The sequence below is a fragment of the Temnothorax nylanderi genome, unplaced genomic scaffold (genome assembly GCF_030848795.1).
Source record: "Temnothorax nylanderi isolate EJ_2023f unplaced genomic scaffold, tnyl_v1.0 TNYL_tig0206_pilon, whole genome shotgun sequence".
Lineage (NCBI taxonomy): Eukaryota > Metazoa > Arthropoda > Insecta > Hymenoptera > Formicidae > Temnothorax > Temnothorax nylanderi.
Window position 1 is genome coordinate 123,557 of NW_027249268.1, and position 20,540 is coordinate 144,096.

A 20,540-nucleotide genomic window follows, 5' to 3' on the forward strand; every position below is an offset into this window, starting at 1 on the left:
AATATTCTTCAATATAAGCAGAATACTTCTTTATTTCTCAAGCGCTGCTAAAGTAATGATTTAACGTTTTGCGAGATGACATTTATACGACGTATTCAAATGATTGTTATAACACAACTACAAGTGTAAATGGTAAATATTTTGTAGAAAATGAACTATCAGATATCTTTTTTCAAAATATAATCGTTTATTTTAAAAAATATTAATCTTCGAAAATCGAATTTTGTCCAGCTAGATTGCCGTTTTGACCCACTGTGCATCGCTTTGGTTCCTGGATGCGATAGACTGTGCAGTGATTGGAACACTTGTCTTCTGTACTCTTTTGTAACAAAGGGACGTGCTATTGGGGTTGACGTGTCGCAATATAATGCTGCACTCGTTCCAGGGATTGATACTTTTGTCAATTTAAATGAAGAGTTCCCTTTCAAGATGTCTTCCACCTCGGTATCCTCCTCTTGTGCTTGTGACAAATTTTCTAAGTTAATTGCGGACTGAATTTCCTCGATTTGTGAGAGGGTATCAGCGACGACGTTGTCTTTACCCGCTATATGACGAATATCGGTAGTGAACTGACCGATGTATTGTAAGTGTCGTGCCTGCCTAGGAGAGCTATGTAGTGGATCTTGTCGAAAGGCGTATGTGATTGGCTTGTGGTCAGTGAACACCGTAAAGATCCTTCCTTCTAGCATGTGCCTGTAGTGTTTGATAGCGGCGTAGATTGCTAGAAGCTCTCTATCGTAGGGACTATATTTTTGCTGGGCCGGATTCAGCTTCTTACTGAAAAAGACTAATGGTTGCCATTTTGACAAAAGAACCTTTGTTTTTCCGAAAACGCATTTAGAGGGGTTGATTAAAATGCCGTATTTCTGAAGTCGTTTGAAGAGTATGCGTAAATGCTTCTTATGTTGTTCCTCGTTCTCTGATGCAATGAGGATGTCGTCAGTATACGCATAGCAAAAATCCAAGTCGCTTGTGATTTCGTGAATGAAGCGTTGGAATGTTTGTGCGGCATTGCGTAACCCGAACGGCATGAAAAGATATTCGAAGAGTCCGAAAGGAGTTGTTATAGCCGTTTTTGGAATATCATCAGGGTTAACGGGTATCTGATTGTATGCTCGCACTAAATCAATTGTTGAGAAGATCTTCTTTCCGTGTAAGTTCTGTGAAAAGTCTTCGATATGCGGAATTGGGTATTGATCCGCTTCTGTTCTAGCGTTAACTCCCCTGTAATCTCCGCAAGATCTCCAGGAGTCTCCTTTCTTTGGCACCATATGTAATGGTGATGACCATGGGCTTTTTGATACTCGAATGATCCCTTCTTGAAGCAAGAGATCGAATTCAGCCTTGGCCGCCTTGAGTTTGTCAGGGGCTAAACGGCGAGGACGGCAAGCTACTGGTGGGCCATCCGTGGTTTTGATGTGGTGGAGCGTGTTGTGTTTTACCGTATGTCTCTTGGCAGTAGCCTTTAAGATATCGGGAAATTCTGCCAAGATTCTGTGGTATTCGTCTTCAATAGCCAACACTCTGATTGATTCCACAGCCCCTTTTTCTGATGTGCCTCTCTTGCGCAAGTGCATTTTACCATCGAGAAGAGTACCTTTCTGTAGGTCTGGAAGGAGATGGTAATAGGCAAGAAAATCAGCTCCGATGATGGGCTGCGTGACGTTGGCGATGATGAAACGCCATGGAAATGCGCGTCGTAACCCAAGTTCCGGCTGAAATGTAATCGTGCCGTACGTAGCGATTGTTGAGCCATTTGCTGCAAAGAGTTCGTAGGATGTTGGCGCGGTGTATCCCGCTAACATGGAGCGAGGGTATACACTCACGTCCGATCCTGTGTCTATTAAGAATAGTTTCTTAGTATCTTGGCACGTAACGATTAGGCGGTGAGGGCTTGGGGCGGGTCTACTGGCCGCCATCAGTGACTGCCCTGGCCTTTTTCCGATTTATATGTACTAGGTTGTGTGCACTTTTTTGCTTTCTCACCAAATTGATTGTGGTAGTAGCAGTGCTTGTCATTTCTATCGTTCTTATCTTCTTCGGTTTTACCGCGGTTGCGGCTCTGACTACGGCTTCGACTTCGACTTCGATTTCGGCCTTTCTCATTGTCGTGTTGCCTCGACTTGTCTCTTGAGATGCGTGTGGTGAGTGTGGCCACCTGTTTGGTCAGAGCCTGGATATTTACTTCCAAAGACTCTTTAGTTGCAGGCGCAGCTGTTGCTGCCACGACGGCCTTGTTAGTCATCTCGTGGATGCGATCGGCCTGTTCGGCTACGCTGTTAAGCGGATCTTCCGTCCGGGTAGCAAGAACCATCTGCATTTGAGTAGGAAGTCGTCCTAGCCAAAGTGTCCGTAGAAGAGAGTCGGGTACATTTTCACCCGCTAAAGTTCGGAGGTGTCGTAAGAATTGAGATGGCTTGCGATCTCCGAATTCTTCGAGCTCCAAGAGTTGCCGTGTCCGTTGTTCCTGAGAGACGGACATACGCTGAATGAGTGCTCTTTTTACAGTTTCGTATTTGTCGACCTCTGGGGGCTGTGTGACTACGTCTTTAATTCCTTTAATTTGACGAGAGTCTAATTGAGACAGAGCGTATGAGTACTTCGTAGAGTCTTGGGTGATGCCACTGACAATGAGTGTGAATTGTCCTTCTAGCTGTGCGAACCATAGTTCGGGTTTATCTCCCCAAAACGGAGGTATGCGTACAGCGACTTTGCTGACGCTGTCCTCGAAGATCTGTACTCTACCGTTGTCTTCCATTTTGCTACCTCGCTTTGCAATCACGTCGGGGTCACCAATTTTATGGGCGTTGCTACTTTTATATTTAAGCGGTTATCTACCTTATTCTAACTTATCCGTTATTGCGTGAGTAGGAGTTGGCCCATGGATTGTGAATCGCAAAGGGGTAGAAAGGAAGATGACACATGTTTGCATTTAAACAATTAACATATATTTACATTATATACAACTGTAAATGTGTCAGTGTTTGTAACGCCATTGATTCTTAAAACGGCTGCCCGCTCTACGTTTCGTCTGCGTGGCCACATCGATGCCAGACTTCCTGGGGCTGGTTTGCGTTGATTCTGAGGTTGAAGTTGGTGTGTCGTCGGTTGGCTCCTCCTGAACCGTGGAGGAAGTTGGTACGTTTCTAGTTGGGATCTCTTTCCCTTTTGTTAGATCAATGTGGCACACCTTTGACCGTTTAGGAGATGAAACGTGAGCCTGACTGGACGAAGGTTGATCTCTATCCGATAGAGTGATTGGCCGCTTTCTGACCGTAAATGTGTGCGACAGAGGTTTCGTCCGACGTCTTTTGGTGGGATCTTCATCTTTCTTCTCTGCAAGGAATCTCTCTTCAAAAAGACGAGGCGACGTCCGAGGTTGCTGGCTTTGCCGATTTCGCGTGTGACGCCAGGGTTGGGCGTCCACGCGCTCTTGCAGGAGGCGTCTCGCGCCGAGGAGGTCGGCGGGCGTCCGTGCGCCACTGCCGAGGGGGACCGAGCGCCTAGGGATCGGCGAGCGTCTACGCGCTACTGCCAGAGGCGACTGGCGCCGAGGAGTCGGAGAGCGTTAGTGTGCTACTGCCGAGGGCGTCCAGGCGCCTCGAGTCGGTGAGCATTCACGCGCTACTGCCGAACGGTGACCAAGCGCCTTAAGAGGTAAAACCTCTTCAAAAGCAACGCCAGATACACTGGGTTGCGTAGGCGGCTTGCGATCGTGTGCTACTGCCGAGGGCGTCCAGACGCCTCGAGTCGGTGAGCATTCACGCGCTGCTGCCGTAGGCGTCTAGCGTCCAAGAATATCTGTCAAGCCCCGTAGAGGGTCCCTTTATATACAGGTCTTGGTCGAATATGAAACACGAGCAACGGTACAGGCGATGCGGCGCCTAGCGGCGTTGATGCGAAGTAGCCGCCGGTAATACAGGGCCGTAGAGTTACCGCACGGGCGTGTATCACAAGTGGCGTAGACCGCCACAGTTTTATATACCCCTACAATTTTGGTTCTTAAATAATAGATTTGTGGAGAAGTTGATTGCATTTCTCTATTTAAATTATTAAATATAGGTAAAATAAATTTCAAAAACTGCAAAAAAGGTTTTGATAGTGGATATTGTTAAAAATCATTGGCAGCAATAATTTGTATTACCTGCTGTCAGAATCATAATTATCTTCGGATAATTCGGATTCTTCGGAATAATCGGAATTCATTTTCAGGAAGAAAAATAACTCCTGGCCCTGACGTGCAAAGAAACTGAAACCGCGTGCTTTAATTGTGTTATGTTATTTGTGTTAAACTAAACAGACTAAACTTCTTCTTTTCTTCAATTTCTTCTATTATGGCCGATGAACATGGCCTTCCAATAGAAGTGAAAGTGAAAGCTCCATATAGGGTCGGTGCACCATTTGTGGCCACTTTAAGGATTTTTGACGAAACAAATGCGTTTTAATTAAATTTTTTTTGTTATGTAACGCTTTTAACTACTTTAATATATTCTTAAGAATCTTTTAGATAAGAAACTTAAGATCGGCAAACAAATAAACTTAAATAAATGTTTCTGTTACGTCCTGTTAACTCCACGATTTCTTTCTTTCGTGGGATCGCTCATTTCATCACACAAAACAGACGGAAACCGTAAAATAGCGGTTATCAATTGACGAAGCGGATGCACTCCAACTGTCATCGCTCATTAAATAGTAAATGACGAAACCTTCCAGAAGACTCGAGCCTAATAAAATAGGCAAATTATAGACTTGTTTGTCGCATTCCATTCTAATTCCACGAAATGAAGCACGAAATTTCAATTATCTCGAAATTTCGTGGCATAGGGCGCAACAAATTAAAAATGCCATAAGGATCTGGGTGACCTCTCGGGTCACGGGGGAGCTGATCTCACGCTTTTCCGTGAAACGCAGATTTGACCTAAGACCCACGGCTCGCGGCGATTGATAAAGTTAAGCCTCTGAAAGGTACTGTCAAAGGGCAAGTGATAACGTACTCGCCAATAAATAGCCGCTAATTAGAAATTGCTCATAGACAATGACGATTTTTGGGGAAACTCGCCAGGGGATAGGCGGAAAATCGAAACCGACGTCACGATCAAAAGAGAACTCCACCAATCAAATCAGAATAAAACATAATCCCGCCTCCTTAATTTTGTATAAAAATCGCGATTTTGCGCACTTGGAGGCACTTCTGATCCAGTCCGAGACGTTTTATCTTGAAGCCATATTTACCAGCGTACTTTTTACTCAAACGTGAAACAGATTTCTGTTGCTCCCGCGGTTTCAACAATCGCGAGTAGATTCTGTGCGCGTCAAGATCACGTCGCAGTCCCGAACCGAGTCAAACCTACGTCGGGAAGAATCCGCCGCAGTCACCTCAGATTCCACGATCGCAACCATCAATAGTAAGCCCGAGATACCCGCTCGCTTGTCATTATACATCTTTACATAAATATATATATATGTATATACTATATACGAGAATACATATATATATATATATGGGACGATCCACGTCACTTTTACCCCCCATCTGTCCAAAATTGGTATGGACGGATTTTAATGACCAAGGGCGGAAAATGTTTGTCTTGAAAAGAGCTTTCGAAAGGCGTGTGGCATATATGCGCAATTCAACCTGGCGTCATAGTTATGGCTGCTTAAAGGGATAAATTCAAAATTTCAGATCCAACATGGGCAGATAAAACGGTGAAAAGTAACTAAATTCATGTGAAACTCAGTATTTGGGAAATTTTGGGGTCGCTGATTACGAATCTGAACGTAAAATTGTGAAATTCAAAATGGCGGATCCAATATATTGCGGATGCAAATATGAGAAATGGACGAAAATTCCAGTAAATAATCTGAAAAATCTTACTGGAAGGTTTTTTGGGTCGCTGATCACGAATTTGTAGCTAATTTGTTAAAAAACAACAGACAAACCGTGTTAATTGAAATTCTACTCTTAGCGTTACCCAGAGATGACGGCGTGGACGTGGTAGAAATTCATCTCCTTTGGAGTGCTTTATTTTCGTGAGTTCCCCTGGCCTCTCACACTTCGGGGTGCTTTATTTTCGTGAGTTCACCTGTACTGTAGAATGTTCAGTGGTTGCTCACTAGCAGAGTATTTCATGTACTGTAAAATCTCTTATCAGTACTCTGCTAGTGAGCAACCACTGAACATTCTACAGTACAGGTGAACTCACGAAAATAAAGCACCCCGAAGCGTGAGAGGCCAGGGGAACTCACGAAAATAAAGCACTCCAAAGGAGATGAATTTCTACCACGTCCACGCCGTCATCTCTGGGTAACGCTAAGAGTAGAATTTCAATTAACACGGTTTGTCTGTTGTTTTTTAACAAATTAGCTACAAATTCGTGATCAGTGACCCAAAAAACCTTCCAGTAAGAGTTTTCAGATCATTTACTGGAATTTTCGTCCGTTTCTCATATTTGCATCCGCAATATATTGGATCCGCCATTTTAAATTTCACAATTTTACGTTCAGATTCGTAATCAGCGACCCCAAAATTTCCCAAATACTGAGTTTCACATGAATTTAGTTACTTTTCACCGTTTTATCTGCCCCTGTTGGATCTGAAATTTTGAATTTATCCCTTTAAGCAGCCATAACTATGACGCCATGTTGAATTGCGCATATATGCCACACGCCTTTCGAAAGCTCTTTTTAAGACAAACATTTTCCGCCCTTGGTCATTAAAATCCGTCCATACCAATTTTGGACAGATGGGGGTAAAAGTGACGTGGATCGTCCCATATATATATAAATTTATCTTTAAAACCTCCCCCCATTTCGGATTCAAAATCATAAACTAATTTTTAGTGTACTCGCAAATACACCGCCGCAAGTCCTTGGGCATAACTATCCGGAATCGGATAAAACGAAACAGGCGCGCTCGTATAGTGGAGCGACAGCTCCTTGCTTCATTTTTAAGACGCAAACAGTCTCCGCATATCGACCACTCTATCCTTGATTCTCCCCTTTCGCCATCTCCCTCACCTGTCTGTTGTTCCCTTGCGTATCGGGTGTTCCCCGATACCCCAGAATCATCCCCCTTTTTGGAACCTTCCTACTCTCCAGTTCCTTCCGAGGAACTTGCGGAGTTCCGGGAGAGATCTCTAACTTTCAATTTCTCCCCGGTTCCTTTCGTATATCGAGAGGAATCTCTAGATAGAACTGGTTCCCCCGCGCTCTCTACCTCGACCACCCTCTACCGAGACCGATCACCCTCTCCCTCCTTCTCCGACTCGAGTATCGAAATACTCGAGGAATTCTCCCCCCGAACCTCATCCCCCATAAAAATAGTTTACGAATATATAAATTTATAGTCAATTAATAACCATTCATTGTACCGTAATCATAATCTTGCGAAACCGTAAATTTTATATAACTATTTCTTTGAAATAATTCTGGATATCCTACACTAATGACTATGTTACCAAATTAATGTTTGTTTATTTTATACATTGTCTTTTGTATCTACACATACATAGCCCATACTCTTTCTTCACAATCTGATGTAAAATATTAGTTAACTTACCAAATGTATTCTGGCGGGCAGGATAGCAATTTACTATAGATTCATTTCCCTTAAAATCCTGCTCGATGACCTCCGTACCATTGTAACACCCGCGCCTTCTACACACACACACACACGCCGCAGTCACACGCATTTATGTAACACAATGATTTTCCATTTTGTTCTTTTCTTGTAATAAATGTGTAATAATTTTAAAATTATATTGGCTTCCCATTATTTAATTTAAGACCTCGCCTCACCGCTACCTCTCTAAATCGCACAAGGTCCGATCCCCGGTAATAGGGATATTACATTCTTGACCGAAAACAGGACCGCGAGTGCACGAAACTCTCAGCTGGCGTAATAGCGTCCCTTCTGGACGTTGACCCATCACTAGAGTTGTCCCGAAAAGTGCATTCGACTCGAGGCACGCGCCCTTCTAGCGTGAACCCGAGAGAACTTAACCCTTAAATGCCACCCGGGGTCCAGCGGACCCCAGACCCTTTAGAATGATATATTTTCCAATGTTCCCGCCAAAAATGGAGCTCATATTTATTTATTTATTATTTATTATTTTTTTGATTTTGGAGCCAATATTTTAACTGTTGGCGATCTTAATTTTTTATACTATATTGAAATTGAAATTTTAACAATATAAGCATTTTATTCTCTTTTCTAAGCCTTGAACAACATTGAAAATAATTTTCATAACTAAATATCAAAAAATCAATAAGTAAGGAGACATTTTTCATGCTGGGGTCTTTTAGACCCCATGTGTCATTTACGAGATTCTTGAGAGGTGTGGCATTTAAGGGTTAAAGATCTCGTTACGTCTTCCCATACCCCCTCCCTTGGATAGCCTTTCCTTCGCTATCCGTCGAACCAATATACCTAAATTCCGGGGTTCTGACGTAACATTTCAAAAATAAAAATTATATCATAAGTTCCGATTTCACCGTTTTTAGCCACCAAAACACCAGTTTTCGCCACAATAAGTACTAGTTTTGGCCACATAATGAAACTAAGGTTAATTTCTAATTAACGCTTTGCGGCACAGCGGGATAGAATCTATCCCACCTAGATTACCACAATTTTTTCCATTTTTAAGCCAGTTTTTAATCGATTTTTTCGGGTTTTTTTGTAATTTCAATATCGTAACATGTCAGAGAATCTAAAATTACACGCAATTGGTGAATATTGTCACCGAATTTGTTGATATCAATAAACAAATGCTAAAAAATATCACTTTTTAAGCGAAAAATTCATTATTAGGAAAAGTATTTACCGAATTCATGTATAATATCATACATAGGGGTTTTCGGGGTCGCTGATCACGAATATGACCTCAGATTTTCAAAATTCAAAATGGCGGATCCAATATAACGGACCGAATTCGTAAAAAGTTTCTTGATCAAGCTGAAATTTGGCACTCGGGGGTTTTCGGGGTCGCTGATCACGAATATGACCTCAGATTTTCAAAATTCAAAATGGCGTATCCAATATGGCGGACCAAATTCGTAAAAAGCTTTTTGCTCAAGCTGAAATTTGTTACTCGGGGGTTTTCGGGGTCGCTGATCACGAATATGACCTCAGATTTTCAAAATTTAAAATGGCGGATCCTATATGGCGGACCGAATTCGTAAAAATTTTTACCATAACCACCATTATTTTATGACATTGATCCGCTATATTGGATCCGCCATTTTTAATTTTGAAAATCTGAGGTCATATTCGTGATCAGCGACCCCGAAAACCCCCGAATGACAAATTTCAGTTTGAGCAAGAAACTTTTTACGAATTCGGTCCGCCATATTGGATCCGCCATTTTAAATTTTGAAAATCTGAGGTCATATTCGTGATCAGCGACCCCGAAAACCCCCGAGTGACAAATTTCAGCTTGAGCAAGAAACTTTTTACGAATTCGGTCCGCCATATTGGATCCGCCATTTTGAATTTTGAAAATCTGAGGTCATATTCGTGATCAGCGACCCCGAAAACCCCCGAGTAACAAATTTCAGCTGTTTTCTGTGTAAAGAAAAATGTATGCTTCAAAGGGTTAAACAATTAATAAATAGGTATACCTATATAATAAAAATTATGATTTGTTTTCACTGTTAATATTTATTTTTATTAAAATATATATATATAGCATATCATACATAACTTCTATCAACTAATATCGAGAATTTAACAAATTTATGTATTTTATGAAGGTTCATACGTCATCAATAGTAACTTAACTTTTTTTAATTAAAATTGTAAAATAAGATCAAATAAAATTGTAAAATAAAATAAAAAATAAAAAAATAAAATAAAATATCAAATAAAATTGTAAAATAAAAATATCAAAAAATTAACATTGTTTAAAATAATTCATCTATTAGAGTTTTTACTTCTAAGACTTTCTTGTTTTATTAGCAGTTTGTAATTTTTTAGCAATCATTTTATCCTTCTTTCTTTCCTTCTCTTGTTGTTTTTTCTTTTTCTCTATATTTCTCTTTTCTCTTTTCTTTCTGCTTTTATTCTTAAATTTTCTTCTCGTTTTATCGCTAATTCTGTTTTCTTTTTCTGTCTTTGCTCTAATAATAATCGCTTTTTATCCTCTTCTTGTTCTTTTAACTGTAATCAGCGATCACTTGTAATCACTGAAGGTAATTGTATTTTATTTATATTTTTCTTTTTTGATGACTTCTTTACTTCAGGATAAACTAAAATGTTTTTCAAAGTTTCTTCTCTGCTGTTTGAGATTACTGATATTTGCGTTGTACAAATTTCCTGAACATTATTAGTTAAATCTTTGTTTAAACAATTCTCATGCGGTTCATGGACATTTTAGTTGCAAATTATTAACGATAAAAATATAATATGTGGCATATTTAACTTACTTAATTTGTCCTCCAGACATGATACACAACAACCTCGGTCAATAACATCGGTGTATAAGTATTTCAAATACTTATACGTACGTCGTATAGGCATTAGGTATACCTACACGAATAATAACAATACTGGATGATTATTTGGCCACAACTGGAACACTGCAACAACCAGTTCTGGCCATCCCATGGCCAAAAATGGAGAATTATATTAATACATGATCTAGTTTTCGACACCCATTATTTTTTTTTAAATAGAAGTCAAATACGTGGTTATGCATTTTGAGGTCAATTTTTAGACTTTCCGCAAGCCAATTACACAAACATTACTCATAATTATGTATTTTACACAATTATTATAACGTTTAACTTACCTCGTATCCTTAACGTTTTCCACAAGAAAATGCAACAGTTCACACACTTCGGTTATAAACCGTAATTTTCTCATAAAACAAATTCTGTACTCTGCATCGGCGGGTAACTTGACCAACACAAATACGTAGCGCAAACATAAATCATTAACTAAATGATTCGAAAGATTCGTCGAAGTGGCCACAAATGGAGCAATGGCCACAAATGGTGCACCGATCCTATTAGTAGGAAACACGATAACACTGCTCGCGGTAGTCGTCTGGCAGTACTAAATTAGAATAGCGGGAATAATATATGCTGTTTCAAACGTGGTTGTCACTTTTTAATGTATTCTTTAAGAATAAAATTTTCGATTTCTAATTTATACACGAATAATCAAGGAAATACATATGTAAAGTAAAAAAAACGGTAGATAATCCAGCTAAAACGGTAGGCGGTAGGTTTGTGAGCCAAAACGGTAGATCTATAGCTAAAACGGTAGACCTGGCAACACATATCAAGCTGAATTTCTTTATGGATAATTTTTATGGATAATTTTTCGTTACCGATTTTTTGGAAACCGGTTTGAAAATTATTCAAATTTCGAGAAATAATAAGTATTAATTAACCGATTTTCTTGAAACCAGTGCCAAAATTTTTTTAATTTTTGGAGGATAAGTTTAATTTTTCATTAATGGATAATTTTTTATTAATGGATCGATTTTCTTAAAACCGGTGCCAAAATTTTTCTAATTTTTTGTTGATGATTTTGATGAAACTGGTACCAAAAGATTACTAATTTTATGGGGATGGCTACTATGGGGATAAAAATTGGGGGTTTCATGGGGTTCTATTGGTGCTTTTAATTAATGGGTGAGTTTGGGGAGAGGGGAATAGTATATAAAAAGTGTCTGTGGAAGATTGCTGATTACTTTGCATATTACATAAGCAATACCTACATTATTTAAATAACATCAAATAAAAAAAATTATATATTTATATAAAAGTATAAAATGTGATGATACGATAATTATTTAACTAATTACTTATACAGTTTATAAATGTTGTTATACACAAAAAGTTTAAATAAATATAAATATTAAATAAAAGATTAAGATATTATATAAATAGAACATAATTGTATAAATAAAAGTAAAAAATATAATTTAATAAGTATATAAATTTGATAAATATGTTAAGATATTTAAAAAACAGTGATTCAGCGCTCTTCATCGACACTATTAATTATAAATTTTACTACTGTTTTATCTTATGATTACGTAGTATCAATTGCAGTTCATGATATGAATTTCACTTGTGAATATTACGCGAACGCTAATTTAACCAAAAATTTCTGAATAATAAATACATAAAAAAAGATTATATAATAATAAATGCAATTCACGAGTTTACAAGATCATTCCACGAACGCATAACATTTTACTTGCTGTATATGATTGATCGTTCACACTCTTATATGATCATTGCACGAACGCAATGTATTAACATGTTTAATAATTTCTTTAGAGCTTTTAATATAATTTTTTAGAAGTAATATATACAATGATAAATTTAGGAGAAAGGGTAGATTCAGACCATCACCCTTTAATACTTTGGATAAGAGGCGGCGCAAACAGAATGCAGAGAAGGAAAGAGGTGAAAAGGATAAGAAGAAGAGGTATATGGAGTGAAGAAGGAAGAAAACAATTCGTTGAGAGGCTAGGGAAGATAGGAGGAAATAGAGAGTTGCAGGAGGAGATAAAAAAGGTGTGTCAAAAATAAGAGGAGTATTAGAGGAGAACGAAAAGGAGGAGGGTCGAGGAGCTAATAAGAACAGAAGAGGATGGTGGGATGAAGAATGCAAGGAGAAAAAGAAAGAAGTGAGGAGAGAACTAGGAAAATGGAGAAAAGGAAAAGGAGAGGTGGAAAGATATAGAGAAGGGAGGAGGAAGTATAGAGAAGTATGTGAAAGAAAGAAAAAGGAAGAGAAGGAAAGGATGATTAGAGAAATAGGAGAGGCGAGATCGGAAGTTAAGGTATGAAAATTGATAGGTAGAGTAAGGAAAAGAAGGAAGAGGATAAACGAAGATATAAGGCTGAAAGAGTGGAAAAAATACTTCATGGAGCTACTGGGAGGCGTGGAGAACAGGGTTGTGAAAGGAGAAGGAGGGAGGGACAGATAAGATGAGGAAGAGATAGAGCTGGAGGAGGTAAGAAACGTAATAAAGAAACTAAAAACAGGGAAGGCAATAGGCAAGGACGGAATTCCGAACGAGGCATGGAAATTTGGAGGAGAAGAGATGGTGAGATGGGTATGGGGAATATGTAAACGGGTATGGAGAGGTGAAGGCTGGCCGGAACATTGGAAGGAAGGGGAGATAATACCAATAGTGAAGAAAGGAGAAGGAAAAGAGGTGAAGGACTACAGAGGGATAACGATCATGTCCTCAATGTATAAGATATACACGGCGATATTAGCAGAAAGGATAAGGAAAAAAGTAGAAATGATGAACTTGATTCCCGACAACCAAGCAGGATTTAGAAAAGGAATGGGGACGATGGACCAGATATTTGCGCTGAATTATCTGATAAACAGACACCTAGGAAAGGAGAAAGGGAAGATGACAGTTCTATTTGTAGATCTCAAGGCGGCTTTTGACTCAGTAGATAAGGAAGTTCTAATCAAGGCAATGAAAGAGAGAGGTGTGAGGCAAGGACTGATAGACAGGGTAGAGGAAGTGCTGAGAGAAACAAAAAGCAGTGTGAGAAGGGGAGAAGAAAAAGGGGACTTATTCTGGATGGCGAAGGGATTAAGACAGGGATGCCCGCTAAGTCCGATACTGTTTAACTTACTAATTGCGGACATAGAGGATCACATAAAGAAGGGCGGATGGGGGGGTGTGAGATTAAAGGGAGAAAAGGTATACACATTAATGTATGCAGATGACATAGCAGTACTAGCGGAGGAGGAACAGGATATGAGATCCATGATAAGCAGGCTGGAGGGGTATCTAGACAGGAAGGGACTAACGCTAAGTATAGAGAAGACAAAGATAATGAGATTTAGAAAAGGAGGAGGGAGGAAGAAGAAATATGATTGGAGATGAAAGGGAAAGAAATTAGAAGAGGTCAAAGAGTTCAAATATCTGGGGTACACATTAAAGGAGAATGAAGAGCAGAAGGCGCATATTAGAGAGAGAAGAAGGAAGGCAGCAAGAGTAATGAGAGAGGTGTGGGGGATAGGGAAAAGGATGTGGAAAAAGGACTGCAAAAGAAGGATCTGGCTATATGACACCCTGATATGGACGGTGATGGGATACGGGGCAGAAATATAGGGATGGAAGGAAAAGAGGGAGGTGGAAGGGATACACGAGAGATATCTCAGATGGACACTCGGATTAAATTGGAGGACACTAGGATATATGGTTAGAGATGAACTAGAAAGAGAAAAGATGAGAGCTAGAGCAAGTAAGAGAGCTTGGAAGTTTGAAAGAAAACTGAAAGAAGGTAAAGGAGGAGAAATAGCGAGAAAGTGTTTGGAAGAAATGAAAGAGAGATGGAAGAGGGGAAGGATAATAGGAAGATGGGAGCGGGAGAGAGAGGAATATCTGGAAGAGATCGGGGTAGAAGTGGAAGGGGAGGAGGAGTTAGAAGAGGAGGCATTGGAGAATAGAGAGAAAAGGAGGCAAAAACAAGAAAGGATGGAAAAGATCATGGAATCGAAATACAATAGGTGGTATAAGAGTATAAGGAAGGACGGGATACCGAATTATCTAAAGAAGGGTTGGGAGGAAGCAAGGTGGAGTAGGGTTGCTAGATTTAGACTCGGTAACGAAGTCAGGGAAGGACTATACTGGGGAAAAGAGGAGGACAAAATGTGTAGGATGTGTGGGAGGGAGGAGGAAACATGGGAACATATTTGGGAGGAATGCTCAAGATGGGAGAATTGGGAGAGAGAGGTCTGGCAAGAGCCCTGGTAAAAATTCCGGACAGACATGGACAGAAACGGATAGAAATTCTATCCGTATTTAGAGGTTTACAGTTAGCTGTAAGCTGTCTGTTCTGTCTGCAGTAAATATTTGCGGATACCAATTCCATCTGTTTCTAACCGTACAACTGTTGTAACATAGAAAAATGTGATGAGATCCTATCCGCTTCTTTCCGCATCCTATCCGAGACAACATTTTCAACTGTAAGTGTCTGCAATTACGTGTTACAACTCTAACTGTTTCTGTCCGCATTCTATTAGAGGCAAATCTTAACTGCGTCTATCTGCAATTACGTGTTACAATTCTAACTGGTTTTGCCCGCATTCTATCCGAGGAAAATCTGAACTGCGTCTACCTGCAATTACGTGTTACACCTCTAACTGTTTCTGTCCGCATCCTATCCGAGGAAAATCTTAACTGCGTCTGTCTGCAATTTCGTGTAACAACTCTAACTGTTTCTGCCCGCATCCTATCCGAGGAAAATCTTAACTGCGTCTATCTGCAATTACGTGTTACAATTCTAACTGATTTTGTCCGCATACTGTCCGAGGGAAATCTTAACTGCGTCTATCTGCAATTACGTGTTACAATTCTAACTGATTTTGTCCGCATACTGTCCGAGGGAAATCTTAACTGCGTCTGTCTGCAATTTCGTGTTACAACTCTAACTGTTTCTGCCCGCATCCTATCCGAGGAAAATCTTAACTGCGTCCATCTGCAATTACGTGTTACAATTCTAACTGATTTTGTCCGTATACTGTCCGAGGGAAATCTTAACTGCGTCTGTCTGCAATTTCGTGTAACAACTCTAACTGTTTCTGCCCGCATCCTATCCGTGGAAAATCTTAACTGCGTCTATCTGCAATTACGTGTTACAATTCTAACTGATTTTGTCCGCATACTGTCCGAGGGAAATCTTAACTGCGTCTGTCTGCAATTTCGTGTTACAACTCTAACTGTTTCTGCCCGCATCCTATCCGAGGAAAATCTTAACTGCGTCCATCTGCAATTACGTGTTACAATTCTAACTGATTTTGTCCGCATACTATCCGAGGGAAATCTTAACTGCGTCTGTCTGCAATTTCGTGTTACAACTCTAACTGTTTCTGCCCGCATCCTATCCGAGGAAAATCTTAACTGCGTCTATCTGTAATTACGTACAAGTATTCTAACTGCTTCTGTCCGCAATTTTATGCGTGAGATACTTAAAACGGAATTGAAGTAGCGTAGCACTTCACTATGGTTTTAAACCACGTTGTGCAAAAAGTTCATATATTTTTAACATATGTTGTCACATTTATATGAGAGCACAATTGTTTTTAAAATCAAAGTGTGATAATAAGGTGGGACATTTCCCACTGTATATCATTAACATCCGGCTTTAGATACTTTTATGAAAAATCATTTTATTTTAAAAATGGTAAATACGTTTTGTAAATAAAGTATAGTCAAGCATATAAAGTCAGTCGGTCGGGTAAATTTTATATTTATTTCATTATATACAACTATATAATATTACTTAGAGCTTAACTTTGAGTAGAGATAAAATTTGTGCCCTATACGGCCGTCACATGTAAAATATCTTAGGGATACAGCATACGTACGTACCCTCTGCGTGCGTAACAAACATCATTTTTTTTTTACATCACATATCGGAATGGTAATCGTATTTTCGCTGTAACCATGTACCCTGAAAATGTGAGGTACATTAAATGCATTCTCCGTTATCATTTTACGGATTTCGAAATAACATTCATCACCGATCAGAAGTACGGCCGTTATTTCGGCGCATTCGTCAGTGTTGATTTGCACGGCAGAATCATTTGTCTTTTTATTTGGTCTATAGGTGCTGCTGTGATAGTAATCACCTTTGCAAATACACCGTTCGTATCGAATTCCATTGGCGGTTTGTCGACCAATGCCCAAGAGGACTGTTTCTCCAACAGTAATTGTGCCTGTATGCTTATGTGCGGCGAATAAATTGTTGCAATATTGCCTACAAACTTCCGATTTGCCTCCACTATTTGTTCGCCACTTCCACAAATTTTTCTGCAGATATTTTGTGCAAACTTGTACTTCTACGCCCTTTGGCCCACTCACTTATTGCTTTAGGTGGAAGTTCGTACTTTCAAAACTAAATGTTGAAGTGGCCCATAATGGACCACACATTCTCACAGATTGTACTATATGCAACAATGCGTGGATATTAAACGTTACGCACTCTTCACCATATAAAATTTTAAAATCTGCGACGAATCGAAGAAGATCGATTTCGCATTGTTTTAATTCTTCATCGGTGACATTATCCCGAAGAAGTCGAAATAGGGCACTAACCAACAGAGCGAGATGTTCATGGACGTCATTTCGTATTATGCCATAGTAGCAAGGTAAACAATAAAATAATGACCAAGAAAGCCACTCAGAAGCCTTCCATTTACACTTCTCAGTCAGAGGTCTTGGTAGACGCTGAATTTTTTTGATCGGTTTAATGCTAATTAAACGGGCATTCAATTCTGTTCGTTGAAGTTTGTTGAGATAAATTGGTGAACCTTGATTATAACTACTTTCTGCGATTTGTTTCTGGACTCCTAGCAATGTTCCGTGCATGAAGTCGTACGAAAATCCCCACACTGCATTGAATTTCGGTAGTTTAAATATAATGGAGTCCCCTGTTACACCCCTGATGATTTTACTGAGTAATTGAGCGTCTGCTATGTCTTTCAAATGGCTTTCGTGGCTTTGAAGTTCAGCGTCTTCACGGAATAAATATCGCACGGTTCCGCGCAAATATGTGCCATTCGCGTAACACCAGGAACAACCCTGGTAGCCATTGTACTGCAGCCGATTTTGTACAACAGGCCGTGCCACCGAGTCGACCGCACAACACAACGGTGCAAATTTGAATATTCTTTGCCTTTCTGCATGTTTAATCATAATTCCTTCTCTGAATAATTTTAATGCCCCTTGGACGAATTGTTGCAGAAACGTATCCATCATGCTTGGCGTAGGTTCCTTATCTCCTACCCACAACGCAACTAAGAGAACATGCTTGAATCGTTCTTTTGGGGGAAGTTCATTGACATACAATAGAATCGGCCAACAACTTCGTTTCGAACTGTTGAAAATCGGCATACCATCTGTATTGAAGTTGTACGTGAGGAGGTACTCATGATAATATCCTTCGTTGGAATATTTCGTATTCAACTGTCTATACAGCTCGCTGTCCGATATATCGCTTATTGATCCGCCATTATAATCAGCATTTTGACGGGCATTATTGCGCTGGTGTATAAATTTCATTATACTTTCCTCGATGTGTGTATTCGTCAATAATGATTTCAACTGGAATTCTAAATCTATATACACAAATTTGTTTTCCGATCGCATAGATAAATGGTTCTGTTGGTTACACTTTCGGCAGATTGCAGTTTCGTTTGCGAATTCTTTATTCTGCACTGGTCCTAATAAAGGACATTTACATGCTGAGCAAAAGAATGTATAACTTATTACAATTTCAGGTGTGGGTCATACTTTTTCTTAATATTATATTTTGTCATCTGCCAATTCGTGTAGCCCGGCCCTGCAAGACATTTTGTGAAGTCAACAATAGCCTTTCTTAATTCATAAGGCGTATTAAACCGCACGCAAATCCCTGTAATCATTTCCATAACTTCAGACTCTTTCAGTTGAGAAACTTCGAACATTATCGGATCATCGTCACAGTTATTTCTGTCATGTGGAACATCCTCGTCGTCGGATTCCTCGGAAGTATCCACATCATTTTCACCGTCAGATATAGAACTGCTTTCGGATGCATTCGAAATACTTCTGCTGTCGTGTAGATCACCTACATCGACGTCCATGTCGTCGCGGTCACTTGATGTAGCATTAGCCAACGAGCCTGATTCCAATGAAGTGTCATCATTATCTGCCACATTGGATTCGCTCGCCTCTTCTGGATTTTCTATACTTCCACCTGAAAATATCACACTGGTTTTAATTCGTAGTAATGTAAATAATTTTATGTTCGTTCTTAAACATGACGGATAGAAACAACATCAGAAGCGGACTGAATCTTTATCGGTTTCTGCTTGCAATCTGCCCATTCTGTCTGCAATACGGAATATCGAAGATTTTTTTGGTTTTATTTCTATTTGTTTTTTTCTATCTATTCGTTTTTAACAGTAACAGCTGCTGTGACTTTTATAGAAAAATATAGTTTGAGAATTGGGGATCGTATCCGTTTTTGCGTGAATCATGTATATACATTTGAAGAGTATATATATATATATATATATATATATATATATACATATATACATATTGATATATAATTTTATATAATTCTATATAATTCTATATAATTATACATAATTTTATATGAAAAATTTTTTACCGGGAACGATGTTGCACAGTTTTTTACCTTATGCAAATGCGAAAATGCAATCGACAAAACTGTTCATATAATTCACACTTACATCAATGAGAATTTTTCCATCTGGACTACGCTTCTCTAATTTTCGCACGATGCACGTCGGCTCAAAATGACGCTCACACACGTGTTGCGACGATTTCAATACTGCAATGCCTGGAATTGCAGATTCCCATTTTTTACGCAATTCTTCGTTTTGAGGCACTTTAAAAACGGAACATTTTTCTGTATTGTCCTTAAATTTCTTCCAGCAATTCGGCACAATGCACGCTTTTGGCATTGTATTTACAATTTATGTTAACAATTTAAACAATTGTTAACAATCTTTTATTATTTACAATTTATGTTAACAATTTTCAATGATTTTGATTTTTGACGCACACATGATTACCACCATTTGAACATGGTCACGGTCGGCTCAGTTTCCCGTCCTCTCTCTGTTAGACATCTTCTTCTGCGACTTTTAGTAGAGTTTAAGTTGCGGTGTGCGTCACCATATGGTGAATTTGCGATTTTGGTTAATTGTTCTGGATGTCCCTCTTCTTGGGGCGGGCGGGCGCTGGTCGGTCGCGGGCTTTCCTCCCCTGGGGTCCGGTGCGTCGCTGTGTGCGTGACTGGAGTCGGAGTTTACCATGCATCGTGGGAGAAGCGGAAGTGCGTCCCGCCACCGCTTCGTGCCGGCTCTGGAATACGTTGGCGACGTTCCCGGATCCCTGGGGGGTGGTGGCTTGGGGGCGGTCGGTGCCTGTCCCTCTTCCTCCTTGGGGGCCGTCGGGGACTTATTCGCTATCTTGTTGGCAATGTGCTTGCTTTCCTGTCCTTTTGTTTATTGGGGAGGCGGTCGTCTTTCTGCTGCGGGGTCCTCCGGGGGTTGGCCGGCCGTGGCTTGCCGCTCGCTACTGTTTCGGGCTCTTGCCCCACTGGAAACAGTGGGTGCTGGAAGCCTTTTGTGGCGGCGGACCTCGGTGGGTCGTCCCCTGGCGGATCTCCGTGGTTTGGCGGCTCTTCTCCCTATTTATGTTTTCCGCGCTCTCCCCCCTGGACTCTCTCCTTCGGGGGGGAGTCTGGGGGAAGGGCGCGGTTGTACTCCTGCCGTGTACCTTCTGCCTCGGCTAGAGTCTGTTGGATCCGTTGTGCCGGGTCCTTTTTTGCTTTGGTGATGGGATGTGTTTGTTTTTTCCCCGAATGTTAACGGGCTCGCTATTGACTTAGCGAGTCCGTGTCTTGTTTTCGCGTGAGACCTCTCTACCCGGGTAGGAGGTTTCTGTTTGTCAAATCCGTGCAAGTCCTGGGACCATGTACGACTCCTGGGGGTGTGAATTCCTTAGGGAGGCGGTCCCCGCGGTCAATGAAGA

At 40.2% G+C, this 20,540-nt stretch overlaps 1 protein-coding gene across 1 annotated transcript; it reads right to left on the reverse strand.

Moving 5' to 3' along the window:
* Nucleotides 1-1,918: 1,918 nt before the first annotated feature.
* Nucleotides 1,919-2,758, reverse strand: LOC139779045 (uncharacterized). The gene has a single exon (XM_071717256.1). The coding sequence runs from the start codon at nt 2,756-2,758 to the stop codon at nt 1,919-1,921; it is 840 nt and encodes a 279-aa protein (XP_071573357.1).
* Between the last annotated feature and the right edge of the window lie 17,782 nt (nt 2,759-20,540).